This window comes from Kryptolebias marmoratus, linkage group LG19 (assembly GCF_001649575.2).
Source record: "Kryptolebias marmoratus isolate JLee-2015 linkage group LG19, ASM164957v2, whole genome shotgun sequence".
Lineage (NCBI taxonomy): Eukaryota > Metazoa > Chordata > Actinopteri > Cyprinodontiformes > Rivulidae > Kryptolebias > Kryptolebias marmoratus.
In genome coordinates, this window is record NC_051448.1 from 7,597,651 (window position 1) to 7,617,681 (window position 20,031).

The 20,031-nt window shown below is 41.8% G+C and overlaps 3 protein-coding genes across 7 annotated transcripts; all 3 read right to left on the bottom strand.

The window, feature by feature from the left end:
* Positions 1-2,158: 2,158 nt before the first annotated feature.
* Positions 2,159-6,514, bottom strand: zpax1 (zona pellucida protein AX 1). Of its 2 annotated transcripts, none has more exons than XM_017411808.3 (21): positions 6,396-6,514; positions 6,250-6,326; positions 6,075-6,170; positions 5,868-5,992; positions 5,626-5,769; positions 5,465-5,548; positions 5,227-5,391; positions 5,065-5,161; positions 4,774-4,991; positions 4,540-4,696; positions 4,264-4,472; positions 4,074-4,191; positions 3,788-3,987; positions 3,599-3,713; positions 3,362-3,531; positions 3,194-3,291; positions 2,991-3,121; positions 2,724-2,910; positions 2,514-2,655; positions 2,311-2,434; positions 2,159-2,243 (listed from the first exon to the last, which is right to left on the bottom strand). In XM_017411808.3, the coding sequence occupies exons 1-21, from the start codon at positions 6,431-6,433 to the stop codon at positions 2,173-2,175; spliced, it is 2,766 nt and encodes a 921-aa protein (XP_017267297.1). In that variant the 5' UTR covers positions 6,434-6,514; the 3' UTR covers positions 2,159-2,172. The 2 variants fall into 2 exon arrangements, with proteins under 2 accessions (XP_017267297.1, XP_017267296.1); XM_017411807.3 differs by having other exon boundaries at positions 6,075-6,173.
* A 1,216-nt stretch (positions 6,515-7,730) lies between these two features.
* On the bottom strand, positions 7,731-9,606 carry ttc32 (tetratricopeptide repeat domain 32). Its single transcript, XM_017411844.3, has 3 exons — positions 9,446-9,606; positions 9,088-9,254; positions 7,731-8,599 (listed from the first exon to the last, which is right to left on the bottom strand). Exons 1-3 carry the CDS (start codon positions 9,559-9,561, stop codon positions 8,472-8,474), a joined length of 411 nt encoding a protein of 136 aa, XP_017267333.1. The 5' UTR covers positions 9,562-9,606; the 3' UTR covers positions 7,731-8,471.
* Positions 9,607-14,498: 4,892 nt separating this feature from the next.
* matn3a (matrilin 3a) lies at positions 14,499-19,630 on the bottom strand. 4 transcript variants are annotated; one of them, XM_017411748.3, is made up of 7 exons: positions 19,392-19,625; positions 18,076-18,552; positions 16,905-17,480; positions 15,620-15,745; positions 15,168-15,281; positions 14,995-15,064; positions 14,503-14,918 (listed from the first exon to the last, which is right to left on the bottom strand). In XM_017411748.3, exons 1-6 carry the CDS (start codon positions 19,555-19,557, stop codon positions 15,009-15,011), a joined length of 1,515 nt encoding a protein of 504 aa, XP_017267237.1. In that variant the 5' UTR covers positions 19,558-19,625; the 3' UTR covers positions 14,503-14,918; positions 14,995-15,008. The 4 variants fall into 4 exon arrangements, with proteins under 4 accessions (XP_017267239.1, XP_017267237.1, XP_017267236.1 ...); XM_017411747.3 differs by having other exon boundaries at positions 15,168-15,284; XM_017411750.3 differs by lacking the exon at positions 16,905-17,480 and having other exon boundaries at positions 14,499-14,918; positions 15,168-15,284; positions 19,392-19,630.
* Positions 19,631-20,031: the final 401 nt, after the last annotated feature.

The following is a 20,031-nucleotide window of genomic DNA, read 5'->3' on the forward strand; positions in this document are numbered from 1 at the left end:
AAAAAAAAAAAAAAAAAAAAAAAAGGACACGTCTGTGATGTGAATCTTTTGTTCCACCACATCCCAAAGGTGCTCAGTTGGATCGGTGGCTGTGAAGACTGTTGGACTTCAGTGAATCCAAACTCATCAGACCAGAGAATATTTTTCCAGTCTCTTATTCAGTTTTGGTGAGTCCATGTGAACTGTGGCCTCAGTTTCCTGGTCTTAGCTGACAGGAGTGGCAGCTTGTGTGATCTTCTGCAGTCCATCTGCTTCAAGGCTGAACATCTGTTCAGAGATGGTATTCTGCAGACCTTGTTTATTTGAACTACTGTTGCCTTTTTTGTCATCTCAAACCAGTCTTTCTATTCTCCTCTGTTATGAACAAGTGCACAAATGCTGCTCACTGGACATTTTCTCTTTATTGGACCATTCTCTGAAAACCCTAGATGGTTGTATATAAAAATCCCAGCAGATCAACAGTTTCTGAAACACTCAGACCAGCCTGTCTGGCATCAACAACCACACCTCAGTTACTTAAATCTCCTCTATTCCCCATTCTGAACTTCAGCAAGTCGTCTTCACCACGTCTACATGCCTAAAGGCATTGAGTTGCTGCCACGTGATTGGCTGATTAGCCATTTGTGTTAACAAATGTAGCTAATAAAGTGACCAGTGAGCATATATACACATGCATGGAAGGTATGCAACTATCCACATAAAATACCAAGTGTAACCAGCACAAAGTACTTTGTCAAAACTAAATGTTTATTTGCTCTTCACAAGGTAACGGTGAATAGAAAACCCAAAATGACTCTTATTCAAATGACAAGTTTTATCACTTATGAAGTAGAAATAATAAAGCTAGAGCTAATTGCCAATGAGGTGTTTTCTGTCAAATGGATGTGAATGTGCTGTAATGAGGCCATGGGCAAAATACTGTTCAGACAAACATTTGTTCCTGAAAGTAATCCTATGTTTAGGTTGGTGTCTTTCCAGGAAACAGTCTATATATTAAAACAAAGTGTGAGATGAGTTGGGTGTGACAATGGGTTGATTTATCTTGTTTTTATTTTGGCTGTAATTTAAAAAAAGCTTCCAATAACAGAGACTGGCAGCATCAGTATATGAAAATAGATGAGCTGTAATATTGGACTAAGAACCTTTAAACACTTTCAGCTTTTGTAGTCTTCAATCTCCATCATGCTGCTGTTCAACACTTGTTTGCTGCAGCCAGTCAACATCTTAAAGCAGAATTACTCTTAATTTTTCTGAACTTGCCAGCAGGAGAGTATTGGCAACCATTTGGAGAAATTACTTTTCCTTTAAAACTTGCCTTGTTTTAGAGACACTTGTTTGGTTTGTAGCTAAAAAATGGCTCAGATGATGCCAAATTAGCATTTCTTTACATTGATTACAGAGTTGACATTTGAGCTGCAGTTTTCATCTTAGAATCTCTTTAATTTTTGGTGTAGAATCATGAACCCTTTACTTCATTTGCAGTCATGAAACACTTCAACATGCCTGGAAACAAGTACATTTGATCAATTTAACCCTCCCCCAATAAGTCTTTTAGATGTCAAAGCATTTTATATTTCAGTTAGGTTTAATGGGGCAGAAAACAGTTGTAGAGGTCAGTGTTAGTCATCCTCTGACTGCAGGTTAAACTTTGAACAAGATGTGGCTGCTGTGAGTTTAGTTTGTCAAAGCCAAATGTCCCTTAAAGTTAAGCAGGTTCCTCAAGTTACCATCTGGGAAATTAAGCCTAGTTTTTAGAGTCATTTAGTTTCCTAACAAGCCTTACCCATTTTCAGTGTGAAATGAAGTTTCTATAAATGCCATCAAAACCTGGTTAGTGAGATTTCCCAGCAGTGGTCTGGTTTAGATAAGTCATCCTTCATGTCATAAGGATTCTTTAGACTCAAGTTTAGGCACTGAAATTTAAGTTTGACCAAAAAGGTTTGAATTTTTAACTGCAATGCTTTGCTTCCCCACAAAGCAAGCAGCCATTTTTAAATCAAGTCTTTCAAAACCCCAAGTTGACTTGAGTAACTTTGTAAATAGGATTTTGGTCACTTTTACCCAGAACCAACCATTTTCACTACAGATTTAAACCATACAAGTGTCACCAGGTACACAACTGAACCATTGGAGGTCAAACAGATAAGCTGAGACAGAAATCGTTAAGAAAGTTTATTGAAATTTACTGTTCAACATAATAGGTCCAGAGGAGATCTGCTTTTGGTGGGTTGGGGTGCTTTGTGCTGTAAAGCATAAGACATGAGTCAGTCTTTGTTGATGTAAATATGAACACAAGATTCAGATACTCACCCCTTTTCATTCCCTGATGTGCAGAAGTTTTAATTCCAGTGGGATTTTTAGCACACTGGCCTCGGCAGATGCCTTCTGCAGGGCTGGTTTTGTCACAAACCACCACATTGCAGTGGACATACATCTGTACATTTGGGAAGAAAGATTAGTCAAGAACACCGATTCAGTGTTTGCAGTCAGGTGAAAGTTGGACAACCCTTTACCTCGTGTTTCAGAACCTTCTGCTCTTCAAGGAAGGTGAACATCTTCATGGAGAAGTGTTTGGCGTGGGATGGAACTGAGACTCTGGCGTCCATTTCAACGGGATGGAAGGCTGTGGTGTAGCCGTCATCAGGGTTTTCACAACTAGGATTGAAGGGTGTTAGTCAGACCCAGAGCTCACCACATTGAGAATAAATGAAAAATTGCATTACCCATTGATGATGATGTCCCAGCTGGGGAGAGAGGTCCCATCTTCTTGAAGATTAGCCCAACAGTTTTCCAAGATCAGCTCCAAATGAGAGTCAGTTGATTCCAGTTCCACCTCGAAGTACAGAGGCTGCCTCAGATATTTCTCTACTGGGTAGTCTTCAGCTTCATAGAACTGCCTGTATGAAGAATCTAGGAACAAGACATCCCATGAGCATCTTAAACATAGCACTCAAACATGATGTCATTTTATAAGGGTCTAAAAAGTTCACCTGTTGCCAGCCTCATCTGCACAGCCATGAGCCCTGAGCCAATCTCTGCTTTTGGCTCATATCGTCTTGGTTTGGCAGTAAATGCGATGGTCTGAGTGTCATTGACCACGTAGTAGCAGGAGATGGTTTGCCTTGAGAGAGAATGTAGTCAGTTTAACCTCCGTTTAGAAGGAGTTTTATGTTAAATACTGTCATGTACCTACCTGTATTCAGGGTCAATTGGTGATGTGCGTGGCAGTACTTTTTCCCGGGTGTAGTACAGACCAATCTCATTCTCATACAGCATGTAGTTGCTGAAGAACTACAATAAAACCACAGATTAAAGCCTTCAAAAAAATAAATGTAATGGGAAGTCATGAGAGCAAACTTACAGTTCTGGTTGTTCCACAAGAATCAGCACTGAAAGAGAAGTGAGCAAAGCGATCATTGCTGGAGACTGGGGTGCAGGACGGGTCTTTTAAAGTCAGCCAACTTGGGTTGAGGTTGGGCACAGAGCTCACTTTCACAGCCAAAGCAGAGATTGTTCCATTGGAGTAGCACCCTAAAGATAGATGGATTAAGAAACTGGCCCAACTCAGTAAGTGTCAGAAATACTTTGTGCATCTTACTAGTTGTTGCCAAGGGGAAGTAGCAAGCCAGGTAAAGATCACCGAGCACCCAGTTGTTCTTAGAGTCCCACAGCAGCATGTCGAGTCTGGACCTGATTGACTCTGTGGTGATCACCTGCAAAAAGAGTAAATTCAGTGAATGCTTTTGGGGTGTTTTTTTTTTTTTTAAATTGTTACTGCACAACTTACCTCAAAGATGGCATCCTCAGCAGCATATGGCACTTGGATTGTGAAATGTGTGCTGTTCTCTTGGAATTGGTAAGCATTAGCCAGTTCAGGTGTCAAGTCTCGAGCGCCAACCAGAGTTTGGAATGTGTTGCCTTGGCTGCCATATTTCACTGTGATGTGAAAGTAGTCTGGGTCACAGGTGCCAGAAAGTGTGGGCAGCACTGAGGGGGGAAAATGGGGCACACATCTTAAGTGGCTGCAATTGGTCATTGAACATTATTACTGAGTGGAGGTAAGCCAGTCTTACCGACATCCTGAAGAGATACCTCCAAGTCCATTTCATAGGCAAATGGGGTTTCTTCAGGCAGGATGACAAACCCAAAGACTGCAGGGAGGCTGTAGGTTGTCGTCAAGGGCTCAGGATTCTTTAAGTGGAAAAAAGGGCATTATTTATTATTTTTAAGTTGTGTTCTGGTTTGACATTTCCTTAAACTCACATATTTTAGGACAGCCTCAGAATCAAAGGCCACTTGTATAGAGTAGACACTTGTTCCATTTGAAAGAACATGCTGCTGGATGAAGAAGCCTCTGGCACTGCTCTCCTCAATAGTGAAGACGCCATTGGGAAATGTGATGTTCTTCAGCTGCACATCATGAAGGAAGGTTCCCACATAAGCTGTGAAATACCTTTCCTCTAGAACGGTACCTGAGAGAATAGCAAGTTGCAGCATTTCCTCCTCAGGAGTTAAAGCTTTGTTGTTAGAGGGACTTACGGTCTTCAGTGTAGGGAGGACGAGGCATTGGTGGAGTTGTAACAGGGAACAATATCTTGTACCGGGTGTCATCTTGAGTGTTGTCGGCCCGCCACAGCATTTCAAGCATGGGCTCAACAGTGTAGGTGATGTGATACTGGAAGTCTGGGGCATGGCTCTGCAATTGAACATGCCATTAGTAGAGAACATGTCCTTCTAGTTTTGAGTCTCAATCATCTTAGTTCTTGCACCAACCTTGTAGTAGCCATCAGGTGAGCCAATGGGGATCTCCACAACAACATGGAAGTCTGTGGTAGTCAATGAGTACCCCCTCGCAGCCATCTGAGCCTTATCCAGCCTCTGCCCATTGATTCCCATGTGCATTTCTACAGTTTTAACTTTGCCATCCAGGAGAGGAGTAACACGGCGAGGCAAGTGCCAAGAGATGAGGTTTTCAGTGAACAGAACGCCACCTGTTAAAAATAACTGGTTTAGTTTGACTTGAAAACTTTGAGTTTTACAAAAATCCAGGTTTGAGCAGCTCACCTGTTGGGCACGCAGCTGCCAAGTTCACAATATTGATGCCGTGCGGAGACTTCTGGTAAACGCTCACTTTGAGGACTTCCATGGGGACCCCAGCAACCTGAACACAATTTCAGTTTTAGGATTTACAGGAATGAACTTAAGGCAAAATGATGGGCTACTTACATCCTCCGAATAAGTCTCTGCGGTACTGTAAGGGCTTCGCACAACCAGACGAGTAGGGGTAGTCATTGCACTGTAGCCAGCTTGTTCAGCTTCTGTCAGCACCATTGACACAGGCTCAGGAGTGAAGAAGGTCAGCTTCCAGATTCCACGTTCTTCATTTGAACCCTGTGGACGGGAATATCGTCACAATAACTGCAAACCAAGAGGAGCCACGTTAGAAAACTACTAGGAGACGTACATCAGGAATAGCGTTTATCTGGGAGTCATCCTTTTCCTGACTCTTGGCTTCAGCTTGGGGACGTTTAGTCATGTATGTTGACACCTACAACACAATATAAAATTAACATTCTGCTGTATGCAAGCCAGTGTAAATGCATTACAAGTGGAGGAGCAACCCACTTCCATGTAGTTCCTGTCACAGAGGATCTCTCTAGGAGCCCAGCGAGTGTAGCTGCAAGTCTGCGACACATCATGACTGGCCACGTCAGCTGGACTGTGATGGAATATTTTAAGCCTCAAGCCAACAGTAAAGCTCATGTCGTCCTGCAAAAGACAGAATCCTTTAACCCTGCATAGTCACTGGTGGCCTTTAAGAGTCATTCAACTCCAAATCTGCAAGCCCCCTTTAGGGCCCAGTATACCTTGTTATCCACATAGCAACCCAACAGAGAGGTGTAGATTCTGGTATTGCCCCATGGATCAGACTCCATGCTGTAGCCACACTGAGCAGCCAGACTGGGTGTCACCATAATAAGTCTTGAACCATCTGAAGAGATGAAAGCTGTGCATGTCATCTGTGACTTCAGCCAGTAGTGACCAGATAGCAAGCAAAGTGGTTATTAACTTACTGATTGCTTCTACTTCAAGTTGATTTCCAACTGCAAGAGCCTCATCCAAAGAAATCCTCATCAGGTTAGCAGCACAATCTGACTTTAAACCACTGCCTGCTTCAAGTAGAAGACAGCAAGTTAAAGCTAACCCAACTAGTCAAAAATATACAAAGTTTAGTACTTAAAAGCTTACTTGGCTGAGAACTGAGCTTCACATTTGGCCATGCTTGACCCAGGACAAAAACTGCAGCCATCAAGGTCCATAACAAACTTGAACAAAACAGTTAAATATTAAAACATGTTGAAAACAGTAGACAGAGAGCAAGAACACCAACTTACATTTTCTCAGGCTTCCGCATGTTGCAGTGCATAAACATCCAAACAGAGGGAAACTCCAAGGTCCAACCTCACCAGCTCCACAGATGAAGCAGCTCTGAAGGGGAAGGAGCTGATGTCTGTCTGCAGCCTCACCACCTGTTTTATATGTCTGCTAATGGCGCCCACACAGGCAATCTAGAGGTAATTCCTAACACCTTGTGGAGTTTTTTTTTTTTTTGAGAACTAACTGGCTAATTTATGTGTTTAAATCAACAAACAAGAACCACAGATGGGTAATAAAATCATTTAATGTTAGTCTTTTTAAAAGACTTTATGTTCATTTTATTATGATACTGCAGACAAACATGTTGTAGAAACACTTGAGTTAAAATCCATTTATTTATTTATTTTAAAGCTAAGATTGCTCATTAATACTGTATGTCAGTTTCTGATTATGATTTATCATCACAAGAATCCTCCTAAATAAGTGAAACTTATGTGCTAGGTTTCTTCAACCACTCCCAGTTGGAAAAACTTTAATTTATGAGGCTTAAAACGTTTTGATGAACTCGATGCAGAGCAGGAAAGTAGCAGTATCTAAATATAATACAAATAATAAATCTATCAGTTGTTAATGTGAACCTTGAGGCACTAACTTTCTGTCATAACTGGAAAACCTTTTGTTTGTGTGATCAGATCTACAGTTTTGTATTGATTTGTTCTGAATACTTGAACATAAACCATCTTCGCTGAATAAATGCAGGATCATCTGTTGCATTTGTAGTTTTTATCAGATGGAGTTTCCTTGAATATAACGGTGACAAATATTCCAGAGTAAAAAGTACCAAAAGGTTGTAAAACCGCTTTAATCTGATTATCACCTGTGTCTCTGTTCATTTGTCTGTAGCGTTAGCAAAACAGCTCATGAACCAGAGGACGGATTTTAACGAAACTCTCAGAAAGGAATCGTTGGAGGAACATCTACCACTGATTCCCTTTTAGAAGCAACACAATTCAAGATGGCCGCCATAGCCAACTGAACTTCGGAAACATAGAAATGGCTACAACTCAGCCAGTTTGACAGATATTGAGCTAAAATTTAGAAGTTTAAGAACTGCAGTATTTTTACTTAAATTTGTACATTTACTGTTGATGCCAACCCTGTCTGTTAGCAAAATAACTCATAAACCACTGGAGAGATTTTACTGAAATTCTCAGAAAGTAATATTTGGATGCATTGCTTCTGATGTAATGTATGACCCGTCATAATCATTTCAGACGGTGTGTTAGAGAACCACTTTATACTTAGATTTACCTGAACTTGGCTCATGGCAGATATTCAACATAAACACTGAGTTCAGGGTAGATATTCATTCATTCATTTATTCAATCGTTTGTGTGTAAAGACAAAAAAATCTCATGAACATGAACCCAGAAGCTTGTTTAGTTCAAGTCTGGGCTTTTCAAGGAGACAGTTCAGCTTCAGAGGGGTCTCTAAAATCTTTCAGAGGAACGTGACAGAAATAGAGCAGAAATATTTTTATTAAAATGACACTTCCACAATCAGAGAGACCCAACGTTTCTTTGGTATTCAGAAAGGACCATTTCTTTGCAGTTGTTGTATTCCGAATTTGTGTTTGATGGCTTAATTTAACCATCACTGTTGACTCTTAGTGCAAATTATTATTTTTATTATTCTTAAGGCATCTTGTAACCAAGCTAAAGGACACAGTGCATATTTTTTCTGGAATTTTCTTTGACCGGAGGGCTGATGAAGTTTCACTACAACTATTATCCCCTAATCAACCTGGCAATTCGATAAAACCTCAAAATGAAAACACAAAAAACAATCTGAACTTAAAGACAGAATAAGTTGAAGATGTTTGCACAAAGTGTAGTAAAACAGTGTATTTATCACGACGCGATTCTGCGCTCTTTAAAAGCCATTTCATCGTAAATTTAAAATGTAGTGATCCAGCATAATTTCTGCAGGTGAGCGAGACACAAGCTGCCTACTCAGATCCTCCACGTGTTTTGACGATCACTGAGCGCCAGAGGGGCCTGATTATGTGCAGCACATGTAGACGAATGACTGAATCAGTATCCCCTGTTAATCTTCTGCTGCTGGTCCAGAAGCGTCTGCTGCAGGCTCACTTGAGCATCTTTAAAATCCGGATTGAGCCTCAGGGCTTGTTGGAAATCGCTCTTGGCATCGTCAAAAAAGCCTGTAAGTTAATAGAAACACTTTAAATACATAATTAGTTCGGGACTGTAATCTGTGGGATAAAAAGCAGTGGCTCTCATGAGCACAAAAGCTGTAGAGCATTTGATTGCATGAAGAGAGCTCCATCTAGTGTCTTTCAACTGTGCCCACTAAAGAGTTACATTCTTTAAAATGACAAAAAAAAACAGTCTGCCATACAGGAGATGTGATGCCTGCTACGACCATCACATCATTTTTCTTTATTATCAAAATAATACATTATTTATGTCTTTAAATGCATATATGTTTAGATTCAGTGGTATGTCTCGACTTATTTTGTGGTACATATTGACTTAATGAGCTTAGTTAAGAAACAAATACATTTGGCAGAGCAACTAACATCCATATCAGCCTTTTATTTTGAAGGACGTGGCCGGAAGTAGATTATTCTGTACAGTATAGCCTAGTTTAAGACGGAATAATTTCACGTTTTATTGTGTCCCTTCTTACCTAATCTATAGCGGATGAGTCCCCTGTTGTAGAAAGGGACTGCAAACTGGCTGTCAGCCTGAATGGCGGACGTGTAGTCCTCCAAAGCGTCGTGGAAATCCACCCGGAAGTACTTTATCTGTCCGCGGTTGTTAAACGCTGTAGCCAACCCGAAAGCTTCGCACTCCCTGTACAAACACAGAACAATTAAAACTGTTTTTTTTCCTCATAATAAATACTTAAATGACGGCCAGGAGAAATATAAAATGATAAGCTAGCTGTTGACAAGTCCCTTAATCTGATCGGTAACAAAAAGCAGTTAAAAGCACCAAACGTTAGCTTATTATTAACCTTTTTATTTTAAAACAAATATTAATACCTGGACTGTAAACAGGAAGTTATAAACTTTGTGTAAAGCTGTTCCGCTTCCTGATAATTGCCCTTATTAAACTTAGAATGAGCATCTTCAAGTGTTTGAGCAGTTTCGTCCTCCATAAGCGTTTGTTTTGGTTTTTATTTTTGACTGCGGATGTGACGTCACATACAGCTACCCAATTGGATTTTAGCATGTCGAAAGTGGGCGTGGTCTAACTGTTCCAATCTTCAAACTGTGGTTTGCTAAAACACTGGCAAAGATTTAACAAGTTTATCTTTTTTCTTTTTTTTCCCATTACTGTTTTTTAACAATTAATTTCTCATTCAACACATTTTACAAGAATGTGTGCTTTTTTTAATTAGTAAGTCTTTTTTATTGGTTTTGGTCATATTGTAACACTAGGACACTTTTTGCTGCAAAATTTTGTCTCAGTGACAGTTATGTTACTAAAATCAACAACAACAGTTTTATTTTATGATGCAGGATGTTTGGCACAACTGCATAGTACTAATCTAAACGTGGTGCTGATCAGTGGTTCTTCAGATTTTCTGAAGATTTGTTGGGTTTTTTTTTACTTTATCTGCATTTTCACCGATTTATTGTCCAGTTCTCATCATCACAGCATGTTGTACAGTTTGTGCTTAAAGTTTGTGCTTAAACATGAATAAGTGAAAGACAAAAGTGTGAACCTACTACTACTAATAACATTGGTGATAATAATAATTACTTGTCCCTACATCTTGTTTGTGCCTCCAGAAATCTATTCCTTTGCTTATATTCAGATCAATATATTTCCTGTTAAACAGACATAACTTTTAGTACTGGCTGTGTCAAACATCCAGCCTCTCTGCACCTGAATGTACAGGAACATAAACAAACCGAGGAGAGATTCTCATACCGTCTCACACGTGCAGGAGTCAGTCGTCCTGGTGAAAAATGACACGTCGTGGAACAAGAGGTCACTCAGCAGCCGTGTGCTTCCTTTTACCGCCTCATTTGTCTCCAGATCAAACGGAGCGCAAAGACTGAGAGGGAAAGGTCACAAACCGGCTGCCGCTGAGGAAACACAAACACCAGAATATTTTACTGATGAGATCTATGAAGCTGTGGTGTACGGAGTTTTACATTCTAAAAAACTCTAAAATCCACCTGTCAGTGTTAATGAATAAAAGCCTAATTCCTGTATCTCAAACTGTTTGGAACAAACAAGCCTGCGTGGGGACGGTTTAGCAGGGTTGCTTTTGCAATCCAAAGCAAAGATTGTTGTGCGCAGTGGCCTAAATGTTGCTGTTTGCTGACAGAATTAACACAAAGTGTCCAAGTCCACCTTAGACTGGCAGAGGACAGATGTCCATCCGACCCGCATGGGGGAGATATTCCTCACTGACATTTCAGAGCGTTCAAATGTCTCCGTGCATCAAAAAAAAAAAGAAGTTTCCATTTGACAAGAATCTGTCAGCTGAGATCCAGGTTGGTGTAAGTTTTACACTTTAATACGACATTTTGGGCCCGCGTGATAGGACGGTACAGTACATACATATAATGTATATTTTGAATTTTAGCACAAATCCTCAAAGTTAAAAAATAACAACATCAACCATAAAAGACTGACTCAAGATCTGTTATTTCTGGTGGTTTAGGTTTGGGAATTAGACACATTTTCTGCCTGTCTGTTGTTATCGCCCACCTCCGAAGGCAAAAAGTTCATAATGCTTATGCCTCATGTGTTTCATGTGTCTTTTAGCAAAATATCTCATGAACCACTGGATAAGCTTTAATGAAACCTGAAGAAAATAATCACCGGTTCTTTATCTACAGAGGATTAATGTTTGGAATCAACCTGATTCAAAAAGGCTGCCTTAAAAAACACAAAAATTGCTAAAAGTCAGTTGATTTCATAGATACTGAGCTGGAATTTGGTGTGGTAGTAGCTGAGACTCATCCCCAACGCATATTTTAAGCGCTAGATTTTTGTTTAATGTTTTGCCTTTAACTAGTCGGAGTCCATTCTGTCTCTAAATGGATTTTATTGAAACTTTCAGAGAGTGATCATAAAATGTGAGCCATATTCTCTCAGCCTGACATCTTGTGATCTTGCTTTAGGCCGCCCATAATAATTTCAAAGCTTCACAAAGACATAGTTTCTCAACATGAGATGATTTTAGTTTAAAATCTCTGGCATGAAAGGCGATGGGAGATATGCATTCTCTCAGTGGGTTTTAGTTTTTGTTTGTTGTTATGCCAGACCCACGCCGGCTTCACCTTTTCTTCAGGATAAAAAATAAAACATGCTGTTATTATCGCCTTCTGCAAAGCTGAGGATCACGTTTGTTTCTTCCTGAAGGCTCCGATCTTTAGCTTTAATAATTGACGAGCTGGTCGTCTGATTAAATCCTGATAAATGTGTCAGTAAACACCCGCTGAAGCCTCAAGTTCGCCCTTCGGCTTCTGTTTAAACCTCCCGAACAGGGAAGCTTTGTCCCACACCCCATCTGTCTTCTCCCCCTCTCAGATGTGTGTGAGTCCCATTCATCTTTACCCCGAGATGTTTGTGTGACTGCCTGTGTGTGTGTGTGTGTGTGTGTGAGGTAACCACGAACTGAAACAGCAAACAAACATGAACCATCTGCCTGCCTAAAGGAAGGAGACGTTGGACTCTGGGTCTGGGACAGAGAGACGCTCTGTTGACGCTGCTGTTTGAGGGCAAATAAACCTACACATTCCAGGGGTCACATGACGACAACACGTCTGCTGTTGTTTTCCTCCCTCGGGGCAACAGACAGCCCCAAAAACGATGACCGCAACAAACCTAGATGAGTTTAACTCCCCTCTGTGTTGTGGTATTAATATAAATTGAGATATTTTTAGTCAAATAAATAAACAAATAGGTTAGAAAGTAACCTACCTCCAGACCTCAGACACTGGAGCGAACTATAACACTTTGTTACCAGAATGTCAGACCTCTACTATCACGTTTATTTTTCCATCTTGGCACAGAGACACATATAAACCTACAGTTATGTAAGAGAGACAGATATAATGTCTGCTCTGTTCCTGCAGACACTTGTTTTTCCAACCAGTTTTTTTTACTGCATGTCACTCTTATTACAAAGACAAGTGTAACAATAATTTAAACTAAACACTGTAAAGACTCTGTTTTCTGTTGTTTTCTTGCTTTTTCTAACCTTCCCCACTTCCTTGCTTTTTTCCCGCTCCTGTCATCGTTTACCTGAGTTAGTTTGGAACCATTTAAGGGCCAGATTTGCTCTCATTCAGCCTTTTCATGTGAGACAGCAGTCATGGTAAAAGAAGCCTTGTCTTATGACTTTGGTTAAGGGTTTTATTTTGGTGATGAAGCTCATCATAAAACAGACTCTTCTGGCTTCCAAACGGCCTTCAGACACATGGCTTTGATGCAAAAACAACATACTTTAATTGTTGTTTATGCTCTGTCAGGGCATTAAATATGCATCAAATGTTTGCATTAAATTAATGTCCAAGCAACATAAAGTCTGTGTCGTTAGTGTCGTTTATGTGTTGTTTATGTGTAGCTTGATGTGCAAATTTTGCCTGTTTGTCCCTTTTGGTCAACTGCAGTTACATGGAAAACACTGACGTATTTAACGTGTGTGCGTGTGTGTGTGCGCGCCCGTCACTACTTTATTAAGCATCCTCCTAATTCATAGGTGGGCCTGACATGATTTATATGTTTCTGTTTTTCAGATTTACTGTCCCACAGCAGTAAGACTGAATAACTGAAGATATCGCCTCAGATCTCACGTCCGTGTCATCAACTTTTTGTTCCAAGTCATTAATAATTAATGTTGTCTGTCATGTTCTAAACATTCACCACATTCATTTGCTTTTAAAGAGCATTTCAAAACATATCAGCATGACAAATAAATCACATTTTTAAGCAATAAATTAACGTTGTGTCAAAATGGAACCGTATAAAATCAATCGTGTTGGACAAAATGACCCAAAATAAAGTTTCTTTTTTTAATGTAAAGGAAACGTCTCTTGCTTTGTGCTTTTAAGCTCAACTATTTAAACTGAAGGGTTTAATGGAGGGTTTTCACCCAAAGTTCTCTGGTTTATAACTTAGTAAACGTGGGAAGAACCTCCCAGCAGAGAATCAGTGTTTCAGCTGAGGTTATTTACACTAATATTTATTCTTGGGTGAAGCTTCCCAGATCTCTGGATTCCTGTTTCAACACACCTGATTTAAATTTGGTCGTTTCTGCAGAAGCTGAGGTCAAACTGTAGAGGTAATTAATGAATTTGAATCAGGTGTGCTGGAAACGTGCCGGAGGGGGGGTTGTTGTAAGTAGATACAGCTTGTGGTAAAGATGTTGCCTTTTCCAAGAAAGTCAAACCTTCGACCTGCATCAAGACGCAAACCAAACCAAAATCAAGAGCTTTACTTCCGACATCAAGTGTTTATCTCGACTTTGAGCCCAAAGAAAAAAAAACTCTCCAAATCGGAGGAATGCATGTCGCCCGCCGCTTTTCATGCCGGAGTTTCAGACTAAGCTCTGACGTTGAGAAAAGATGCAAACTGTAGCCGTCCACCTGCAGAACTGACTCACTTAAAGCAGTTTTGTGTTGGCTAATGCTGATTGGCTGCGGCGGCCATCTTGAATTAGACAGACTGCAAACTAACAGACGCAGATGCAGGAAGTTACATGATCACCTGCCCTTCATGGCAGATTGTATTTTATTTTATCAGGTTTTGAAGCCTTGGTAAAAAAAAATAAACTAAAACCTACCTGAGTCTAAGACATGTACAGCAAACACAGCTATAAACCACCAGAATCAGGATAGAATTGTCTCAGAATTAGTTAATAAAATTCAGTTTTTTATTGTTTTATTGTAGATTGTTTAGCATTTTAACCGTCCTTCAGATACTCTTTATTTACTCTGCAAACCTGGAGAACCCCAGTTACCCATTTCCTGGAATTATGTTCTCAAACTGAGCCTAAATTACATTAAAATGTGTTCGCACTAAATGTTCCACAACGCATTCAATCTGTTCTTGCTCTTCGACCAAACAAGAAAAGACAAATGTTTATCGAAGGATATTTATTATTCTCTTCTGTTTTGTCACATGTATACATCTTAAACATCCCATAAATTCTAAATCATGGGGGAGTTAACATTTTATAATCTCTAACAAATAATACAGGCTTCTGTAATGGGTCTAAGAGGTTACTATGATAATTAAATATATTTATTTACTGAAAAGATACTCTAAAGCAAAGTCTAGTGCCTTTATATACATAGATTTGTACAAAAAAAGATGAAAAAAATAACAGATTTTTGGTTATATCCCACAGTGTTCATTAGTTTGAAAACAAATACACTGCATTTAATGTTTTATAAAAGATTCTGAGTTGATTGGCAGGTTTTTGAGGCAGACGGACTCAATCTTGATGGCAGATGTCAGGATGCAGCAGTCAGAAGAAGTCGACGGCCTCTGCAGAAAGTAAAGAATAAAGACGAGTTGCCCTCAGCGAGTGGGAGGCTTTTATTACCAAAAAACAAACATTTACCACGGTGTAAAGCTTTAAACGCGGTCCGACAGGCTCTCCAGACGCTCCACTCTCTCAGACACGTCAGCGAGTTCCATCAGTCAAGGAGAGAAGGTGGAAAACAAACAAACAAATAAACAAAACACCACCTTAACAAAGAAAATGTCTCCCGTCTGAAACAACAGGAAGGATATGCTTGGCCGTGAGCTGCTGGATGGCCGCCAGCGTCTTCCTCTGGAACGCCAGCTGGGCCTCACACTTACAGGGGTCCTCCAGCACCTCCAGCACCTCCACCCTCACCTCTTCACCTGCTGGAAGCAGATTTCACATCAACGTAACGGGAAGGACAAATAAAAATTAAAAAAATAAAACCTCACACTGCTGCTGCCAACCAGAGCTCAAAGGAACTGGAGCACATTTTCTCAGCAGGTTAAGTTGCACAAACTCTTCAAAATAAAGGTTAAATTAGGCTTCAACGTATAAGTATAATCTAATATCACCCAGTTATTGTCCAATAAAAGCTGGTTGTCATGATGGGAAGCAAAATATTTGTTTTAAACACTCATTCGTCTTGTTTTTTGTTTTTTTTGAGCAGCATTAGAGTGGCAGCAGAAAGCTGCAGGGGATCCGTGCAGAACGTTCTTACGTTTTGGAGAACAGGTTCTCTTGTCTGCGTTCAGGAAATAACCACTCCGACACTTGCAGTAAAAGGAGGCGTTGCTGTTGACACAAATGTGCTCGCAGTCATGTCCCATGGAGCAGGGGTCCAGACCTGGAAGAAGGTCAAATATAAAGGAATTTTCTGGGGTAGTATGGAGCTATAAGCAGTCAGTATCTCACCTGCAGCAGAAAGCAGTCAGAGTAAATCCAGTTTGAGAATCGGAGAGAAGTTCTCACGGAGCTGATGGGTAGTTAAACTGTTTTTTTTTGTTTCATGAGTGGATTTCTGACCTTTAAAACAACTCAACCTTTACAAACGGTGGCGGGTCAAGTGAACGCCACATTTTTTCGGCTCCAGGCGGTCGCTCTGAGCGGCGTGCTCCAAGCGTTCCGTTTTGCACGATGCGTTTTACACGAAGCACGGTCATAACCAACGCAGTGTTTTACGCGGGTAATGGTCCAGTGCAAAGTGGCGCTAAGCTGCAGATGTTCTGACTGGCTGCGAGAACTTCTCTCTGATTCTCCAAACTGAGATTATGCCAACTGCTTTCTGCTGCGAGCAGGTGGAGTCCACAGAACTCCACTTCAAAACAAAGAAAATCAAATCAAACTATTCCTTAAAGGTTGTCGAGGTGATAGAAGGTCTCCAGTAGTGTGCACTGCAGCAGGTGGTTTGTGGTGAGATGGATGCAGATGTTGGGCTCTGTGTTTCTGGTATTTTCCAGTTTAACTATACACCCACTGCCCACTTTATTTGTTTGAGATGATATAAAGGCTACAGCAGCTCAAATACCCACTCGTTATAATAACATTAAGAGCTTCAGAACACCATCTCTGATCTATGAAGACAACATGTCCAACCATGAAGCAGCAGACCACACCGGGAGACCAGGAAGGCTCGTCAAAACTGGACCAAAAGGAGATCTGAAAACTACTGGTTGTTATTAAAACATCTCAGCTGATTCTGAAATACTCAGATGCATCAAAAGAAAACTTAATTTTATACAGTTTGTAGCTAAAAGTTTAGGACTACAAGGCCTAAAACTTTCCGTGGCTTTAATTTGCCAACAAGTACGTTGTGGTGCTGACATCTGCAGTCCACGTGGGGGCGGAGAACATCCTCATCATTTCAGAGGTTAAAGTTCACCAAGAAAACGATAAAGGATTTGGATTCTGCAGCAGGCCCACCTGTAGACTGAAGGTGCCCTCACCCAGGAGCTACAGCTGGGGTTAAAGGTTAAAAGGCCTCGCAAGGCCCTTCTTTGTCCTACCGCACAGGGTTTCTCGGAACTTGGAGGTGAGCTTCTCGATGACACCGTAGGTCTCCACGTAGAAGACGTGGTCCTCCAGAGGGAGGCTGGCCATCAGCTGCAGGGACCGCATGTCCGCACGGTCCACGCCCACGGCGTAGATCTCGATGCCCGAGGCCCGGGCGGCGGCGGACACCTCTTCCACCTGGTCCTGAGGTCTCCCGTCTGTCACGATGATGCCCACCTTGGAGATGTTCCTGGAGCGGGGCCGAGCTCCCGACTGCTCGGTGAAGGCTTCGTTCATCGCCGTCTTGATGGCGAGGCCGGTCATGGTGCCTGTAGCCAAAGGCTCAATCCGGGCGATGGCCCTCTTCAAGTCCGGCTTGTTGAAATGGTTTTTGAGCAGGAACTCCGTCTTCACCGTGCTGGCGTAGTTGACCACGGCCACTCGGGTGGCGTCCGAGCCCACGTCCAGGGTGTCGATCATCTCGGCGAGGAATATTCGGACCTTCTTGAACTCCGCGGGACGCACGCTGCGAGAGCTGTCGATGATGAAGACCAGGTCCAGGGGACGGCTCCTGCACTGAGAATCTGTGTCTGGTGATCAACCAAACCACGGCACAAATAAGTCCATTTAATAAGTCTTTTTTTGGGGGGGGTACTTTCACAATAAAAGTTTGGAGATGCACAACACACGCTCCCGTGGGGACGAAACAAAACCGCTGTGCATCTCTGCGGGTTTTGTTCTCACCAAAATGATCCCGTACGTCCGAGGCCGTACTGCGCATCATTTTGGAGTCTTAACCATCTCATTTTCCGGAGAGAAAAAGGGATGCTTGATTCAGGACATGAAAAGTGACAACACACCTGAACACGAAGACGGCGTTAGGATCCCAGTTTTATTTCCATGCACATCCTGTATATCAAACCTAAAGCTTACTGTTTTTTCCCCTTTTGGTTTGATAAAACAGCAGATCAGTTCGGATTCATTCCGAACTGAACGATTGCATGAGTTGTTGTCCAGTCATGCTACGTATCATCTGTGAGTGGTTTTCTTGACTAACTCTTGTGTGTTTTCTACACCTTGCTGTCTTTTTCTTTTACCAATAAAGTGAAACAAAAAACATCTGACCTACGTAGCATTGGTTTTGTTTTTTGGATTGGAAAGCAAACCTAGCTGGTAATATTCTACCTGTCTCCCCAGGACTGATGGTGGTGATGAAGCCGCTTTGGGTACTGACCGGTAGCGTCCCAGGCGCCGGCGGAACAGTGGTCGCCACGGTCGTCAGCATCGCCGCCACCGTAGCTGCTGGCAGAGTTGGTGCCACCGTTGGCTCCGGAGGGGTCGGAAAGATGGCAGGTGGGGGGACTAGAACAGGTGGCGCTGCCGGGTGAGTCTTCGTTGGGCACGGACCTTTCCATTTGTAAGGGAGCAGGCCCTTGAGCCCGTGACGGGGGTGGACAAGCGGCGGAGACAACCCTGTGTATGTGTGGTGCATGCGCGGCGCCACCGGCCCACGGAACCGGTGGTGATAGGGCGGCACGGGGACGGCGGGTCTGCGGTAAGTCACAGGCGGGGATAGAGGCCGATACGCTACGGGTGGGGGGATCCTCGGTGGCTGGTAGATGTAGTGATACCCTCCTCTATACGTGTAATCACTTCTGTGATCTACAGACCCACCAGAGAGGAGAAGTGACAGAGATTAGTAGATTCATAGGAGGTAAACACGAAAACCGTGTAAGTCGACACTGTAGAAGGCGGTAGTGAAACATTAGGATCACGTTTCTTTTCCCAACAACACAGAGGAAGGATTAGTCAGCAGTGGTGTCCAATCCTGGTCCTGGAGGACCGCTATCCTGCATGTTTCAGGTGTTTCTCTGCTTTGACACAACTGATTTAAATGAGCGAGTGATAAACAGGCCTCTGGAGAAGTTAAAGACCTGCTGAAGAGCAGAGAAACAACTAAAACATGCAGGATGGTGGCCCTCCAGGACCAGGATTGGACACAACTGGATTAGTGGGAGTCTTGTGGGTTGTTTCAGACAAGCTGAGGTGACGCTTGTAAAAAGAACAAACTGTTTCACAGCTGAATTATGTTCCTAACTTTTTATATTTTCAGCCTAAATCAGTTTGCAGTAATCAAAGCTGATGCAAAAGGACAAAAAAAAGCATTAGTAGCTTTTATGATTACTATATTTTAACTGGCATTTCTTCAATAATCATACTTTTTTGTTGTTTTGACAATTACAAACAAATACAAATCTATTCACCAACATTAAAATGGTAATAAGAACCTAAAAGGTTGTCCTAAAGTAAAACAGATTAGTTTTAAGTTTATTCAGGTTTTTGTTTTGCTTAATATTCTTCAGCTAAAAGATGAGAAAAGAGCTGTTAGTCTTTAGTAATAGCAGCATTAAAATGGAAACGGACAACTCAAAGTTTTGTCCCTTTCACAATAAAAGTAGCCTTAAACTTTGAGAAACAACGCAGGGTCCTGGGAGACTTACTCGTTGGATTTAGGGTCCTGAGAGGCGGGCGGGCGTTGTGCCTGGTCTGAGCGTGACTTTGTGCCGTCATCAGATGAGGGTCTGCGGCTCCGAGGCGGTCCGTGGCCCGAGCGGCGTCCCACAGCGGCAGCAGAGTGAAGAGGAGGCTCCGCAGAGAGAGCTTCATCGTCGCGTCGGGAAGTCCAGTTTCCCCTCTGGTCAGATCCGAGTCCGAGGATCAGATCTGCTCTAAGGGGGTCTGACTGCCTCCACGTATGAGGATGGGGGGGGGGGTCTCAGAGGACGTGTCAGACTGTCCGTCCAATCCAGGGATGGGACAGGACACCTGCAGGACATGTGGAGGGACTTCAGTCTGCTCCATGCTGTTCTACAGCCTTGGTGCTTAAAGGTTTTATTTGCATACATTTCATTTATTAATCCTTTCCTGACTAAAATAAGGGAATAAAAACATTAATATTTTAAGAATAAATGCTGTAAAATAGCAAAAATATACATTATAGTGATTAACGAAACTCAGACTATTTGATATCAGCCACAACTTCCATGTAGTGAAATAAACTTTCCTTGAAGTTTTACATTAACTTATAAAAAGAGGGTTTTATTACTTAATTGTTGTCCTAAAATTCACAAAAAAGGGTTT

Coding starts and splice junctions, on each gene's coding strand:
- zpax1 (XM_017411807.3), bottom strand. CDS start 6,433: ATGTTTATGCACTGCAACATGCGGAAGCCTGAGAAAAT. Junction 5,770..5,867: donor GTTGCTATGTGGATAACAAG/GTATACTGGGCC, acceptor TGTCTTTTGCAG/GACGACATGAGCTTTACTGT. Junction 3,988..4,073: donor GGTATCTCTTCAGGATGTCG/GTAAGACTGGCT, acceptor TTCCCCCCTCAG/TGCTGCCCACACTTTCTGGC.
- ttc32 (XM_017411844.3), bottom strand. CDS start 9,561: ATGGAGGACGAAACTGCTCAAACACTTGAAGATGCTCATTCTAAGTTT. Junction 9,255..9,445: donor ACTTCCTGTTTACAGTCCAG/GTATTAATATTT, acceptor GTGTTTGTACAG/GGAGTGCGAAGCTTTCGGGT. Junction 8,600..9,087: donor ACTCATCCGCTATAGATTAG/GTAAGAAGGGAC, acceptor ATTAACTTACAG/GCTTTTTTGACGATGCCAAG.
- matn3a (XM_017411747.3), bottom strand. CDS start 19,557: ATGAAGCTCTCTCTGCGGAGCCTCCTCTTCACTCTGCTGCCGCTGTGG. Junction 17,481..18,075: donor CATCAGTCCTGGGGAGACAG/GTAGAATATTAC, acceptor GTTGATCACCAG/ACACAGATTCTCAGTGCAGG. Junction 15,285..15,619: donor GAGAACCTGTTCTCCAAAAC/GTAAGAACGTTC, acceptor ATCTGCTTCCAG/CAGGTGAAGAGGTGAGGGTG.